The sequence below is a fragment of the Lactuca serriola genome, chromosome 4 (assembly GCF_051521515.1).
Source record: "Lactuca serriola cultivar US96UC23 chromosome 4, Lser_US96UC23_V15, whole genome shotgun sequence".
Taxonomy (NCBI): Eukaryota; Viridiplantae; Streptophyta; class Magnoliopsida; order Asterales; family Asteraceae; genus Lactuca; species Lactuca serriola.
Genome location: NC_136411.1, coordinates 3,436,552 through 3,441,462, shown reverse-complemented (window position 1 = coordinate 3,441,462; position 4,911 = coordinate 3,436,552). Strand labels below are relative to the sequence as shown.

Sequence of the window (4,911 nt, the reverse complement as noted above, 5' to 3'; positions counted from 1 at the left end):
AGCAAACTTGATAGGATGCGATTTTTAGTGTATCATTTGGGGGTGAAAACGAACTAGTAAATAATGAATGGTTTGTGGGATTAACTGGGCACCTGGGATTACTAGCGTCCACATAATCTTTAATTGATTATGTAACATAATAAACTAATTAATTTTAGGTGAGACGAACCAAATAAACAGGTCATAACCTACATTATGCCCTCGTATTGTGACAAAATACATATTTTGATTGAATGAAGTTTTTGAAGAAAAACAACATTCTTGAACCATTAGTTGAAAAATCACAATATCATTATATATTCATAGACATCTTAATGTAAATATAGATATTCATACATATTCTTACAAAATTATAATTATATACATTTTAATATGATTATACATATTCTAATAGAATGTCATAAGAATAAATAAAATTCTTAAAATTATCATTCTTAATATATATTTTTGAACGAATGCACTTGATCTTCTTCAATGATCCAAAGTTGACTTAATTTCAAACTTAATTATATGAATGCCATTCTGTGAGAATAATATCAGGTGAGAATGACATTCTGTAAGAATATCATTATGTAAGAATACATTTATTTTCATCATCTAACATATGTAATTCCTCTACCCCTGTCAAAAAAATGCACATTATCAAATCCTATGAAATGCAAATTATTAATTCATTTTGTTAAAAAAAATATGATTCTAATTTAATATGATAGAAATTAAAGAACTGCAATTTTTTCTTATTATGTTTATCAAATTAGAACCCAATCAAATTAATTGTATTCACAAAATCAATAACCTCAACATGACAAATTGATAATTTACTGTCACAAATTGACAATTTACTGAAAAAGCATGATCAGTTCACATTCACACTGTGAATCTAAACTGTAAATATTTCAAATTATAATTTTCACAATGTAAATTTGACTTACTATTTCAACTCTTTGATCATTCGCAAATTAACTTAGTGAAATTTACATATGAATCAAAATATATTTCATGTAGTTTATAATATTTTAACGTTTTCATTACTTATAAATTAGTTTTGTAAAATCAACAAATGGATTTATTCACATTGTGAATCTGAGTACTATTATTCACACTGTAAATCTGAGCAGGTTCACAATGTGAATCTGAACAGATTCATAATGTGAATTTGAACTGAAATATCGATTTTTTTTTAATATCAATATGAATTTATGTTTAAAGAGTACCAAAAACTATAAATTTTGATATATTTATTATTTTTTTTTTCTATAAAAAAATAGACCTTAATTTTTAACAAACAAAGAAAATAAAATGAGTTTTTAAAAAAATCATTTTTTATATATTCTGTTTTTTTTTTTTTTTGATAAAAAATATGAACTAAAAAAAAAAAGAAATGAGTTTTGTCATATTCAATTATTAAAATGTGTATATTTGAAAAACAGTCTTTTAATTTTTTAAAATCAATTATTTATATATTACCTATATTTTTTAAAAAATGATTTATAATACATATATATTTAATTAACATGTTCTTTTTTTTTTTTTAAATGAAACCAGCAAATAAATTTATAAAAGAAAAATACCAACTCCTAGCAAGGTGCTAGGAGGGCGAGAGTACAAGGCAATTGACATATTCTTATAATAATACATACAATTACCTTTACAAAAGGTAACAAACAATATGATATGATAGATTTCTAAAAATATTTAATAAATGAAAAAACACTAATTGTTAATTTAATATATGTCATCGGCGCCCGCTTTTAAACCTAACGAGCTTTACTCGAAAATTAATACAGCCACCTTTATAAACCCCACCATTCTTGACGTTTTTCTCTCGTCAAAGCACACACATTCTCTTTCTTTAGAATGGATAACCTGGCTGCAATGTTTCACTATTCTTCGTCTTCAACTTCAACTTCACCGGCGGCAGCCCTTTCTTCACAGTTATCGCTAAACATGACGAATCATTATTCACATGCAGATCACAACTATAACAATCGCTACAGCAGCTACACGCAATCGGATGATGATCATGAGCTCCGACTAATCGGAGAAAATAAAAAAGGCCCCTCAGATAACGCGGTGGTAGCGGATCGAATATCTCCGAGTAGTAATAGCTTCAGTACTGGTGACGGTGATGATTTGAATACATCAATGGCGTCAACCAAGCTTAACGTCAGAAAAGGCGAGAAGAAGATCAGAAAGCCTAAGTTTGCATTTCAAACGAGGAGTCAAGTTGATATACTTGACGATGGATATAGATGGAGGAAGTACGGTCAAAAAGCTGTCAAGAACAACAAATTCCCCAGGTAAACTAATTCATAGTTATAATCATAAATCTAAATATGTATCGATCGTTTTGTTTATATATCTGCAATAACGATCATTGATCAGTCTTCAAGAAGACCCTTATTTTTTTTTAAATATTCAATTATTCATGATTCATGATCGTGTTTTCTTTCAGTGTTATATCTCGGGGGTAAATTAATATCTATATAAATTTGGAGAAAATAATAATAATCTCTTAACACCTCGTTGCTTTGACTAGATTATTGCTATTGAACTGATAACAGATAATTAATCAAGTAATTACTTAATACTTATGTTTTATTTGTGTTGTTTCTTTCTTCATATAAATATATAGGAGCTACTATCGTTGTACACAACAAGGTTGTAATGTAAAAAAGCAAGTTCAAAGGCTATCAAAAGACGAAGGAGTCGTGGTGACAACTTATGAAGGAATCCACACTCATCCAATAGAGAAATCTACCGATAACTTTGAGCACATATTGACTCAAATGCAAATTTACTCTTCTTGCTAGCTATAGGAATACATACACATAAAGGGAACTTTAGGTATACATAACCTTGAAAATAAATAGTTAGAAGATTGGGATTTACGTATGGTTGTGAAAAATCACATAAACGCTAGCCTGGACATAAAACGTTTGTAAGTTTAGTCGATTTATATAATTTATCTCTGAATTTTATCAATAGGGATTATGTTTACATTTATTTTGCATCAAGTCAAATAAACAATGGATACGTAATCTTGAAATGAGTTATTATTATTATTATTATTATTATTATTGTTATTATTGTTGTTACTATTATTTTAACAGCTAGTTACAAGTATTTCGAAGTTAATATTACAAACTTAGTAGAATCGCCAACACCAAGATTGAAACGACTTATTCTAAAAAAAATAAAAATAAAAAGTTGTAACCTTGAAACGAAAGTGGAATCGACCCTAGCTAGCTATCACCAGTAGTGAATTGAGTTGTGGTTATATCGTCTTCTTAGGTAGAATCCTAACTAAGAAAATTTAGATTAGATCTCATGACATACAACAAATTACCTTCAAACAAATATTTTGCGGCATAAAATTCTTATTTATTTTATTTTTCATTAGATTAATATTTATTAGCTTTATTTTATGAGGAAGCTAAAGCCATGATTTTAAAATACAACTTTATATTAATAATGTAATATGATATTAAAATATAGACAAAATTTCACAAATGGTTTTTGCATGAATGGTCCTTTTGGAAAAAATTGGCATGCAAATGGGCTTTACGATGGATGTCCATTTAATAGAGCCTCGTTAGCTTGCCCCATATGTATTCAACATGAGGAAACTTTGGTCATTTCTCTTTGGCCTTCTCAAAACATCGTGTTCTTCACCCGAGAACCACATAATTCACCCACCTTCATCCCCTTGACCTAAACCCTTCTCCATCTATCACCATTCCCACCTTCTTTCATAAACCAACTTGATATACACTATATCGTCCATCATTAAACTACAATAACACCTACCTTATTTCTGTATCCCAACCTCCGTTAACCACAACCGAACCACTAACGTTCGTCAATTCAACTAAAAAAATCGAGCCTTCAAACATCTACTATCATCTTCATCTTTTACCCACCATGAAAATCACCACCATCGAGAACCCATCATCCACATCTGTCATTTTCTTTGATTAATTTTCTGATTAAATTGCAACTCGAAACCAATATTAAGAAATAAGAAGGTTTAAGAAAGGAGGTGGGCGTTGTTCTCGACCGTTGTGGGAGAAGGTGTCCCAAAGTTCGTTGATTCTGACCTGATTTTGCCCTATGTTGTTTTCACCGGTGCTTCAAAATCATACACCCCTTTATTGATTTCTTCTTATCGATTGAATTTGTTAATTTGTTAATTTGATTTTAGGATTTTTCTCATTCTTAATGTTCTTGAGTCTTTTCCAGATTTCACAGTAAAACTGAATGTTATCTTAGATGGATTATTATGGGTTAAATCAGCTAAACAATCGATTTAAGTATCTCCGATTGAAATTGTTTTGAGAATCAACTTTCTGGACCATTCTTATTGGTTGTTCTTCACGTGAGATTATTTCAATGAAGTTCTCATAAGAAACAGATGCTCGGTGTTTGAGTAAGTTTATTGATTTCAATGTGGTGAGATTCGACTAGAAGAACGATCAAATGGCTTATTTCGTTTTTCATGATGTTTGTATGCTCTGATTGATTCAATTATTCGGAAGTGTGTTTAGGAAAATCGATGTTCCAAGTTAATGATATGTTGGATGATTCAAGGAGGAATTTGGTCTGGAGATTTAGGATATGATAAACCGAATGTATTCTTATAGAGAAGATGAGGTTGGTTTCGATAGTTTGGAGATGAATGGACGTCGGTGGTGGGTTGGTGGCAGTAGACAGATAGTGATGATAGGTTATTGGTTGTTGGTGGTGGTGTTCTTGAATGTTGAGAGATTGAGATGGGAGAGGTATAGGGAGACAAAGGTAATTTAGACATTTCATAATTTGTTTTATATATAAAGTTGTTATTTCGCAAATACTTAACATAAGGCGTGTTCGGCAAAACAAGCTGGTAGCGGGTAGCTTGTAGCAGGTAGC

The 4,911-nt window shown here is 30.1% G+C and overlaps 1 protein-coding gene across 1 annotated transcript; it reads left to right on the top strand.

Moving 5' to 3' along the window:
• Positions 1–1,801: 1,801 nt before the first annotated feature.
• LOC145100914 (putative WRKY transcription factor 56) lies at positions 1,802–2,985 on the top strand. Its single transcript, XM_079038057.1, has 2 exons — positions 1,802–2,300; positions 2,636–2,985. The coding sequence occupies exons 1-2, from the start codon at positions 1,858–1,860 to the stop codon at positions 2,811–2,813; spliced, it is 621 nt and encodes a 206-aa protein (XP_078894183.1). The 5' UTR covers positions 1,802–1,857; the 3' UTR covers positions 2,814–2,985.
• The last annotated feature ends 1,926 nt before the right edge of the window (positions 2,986–4,911 follow it).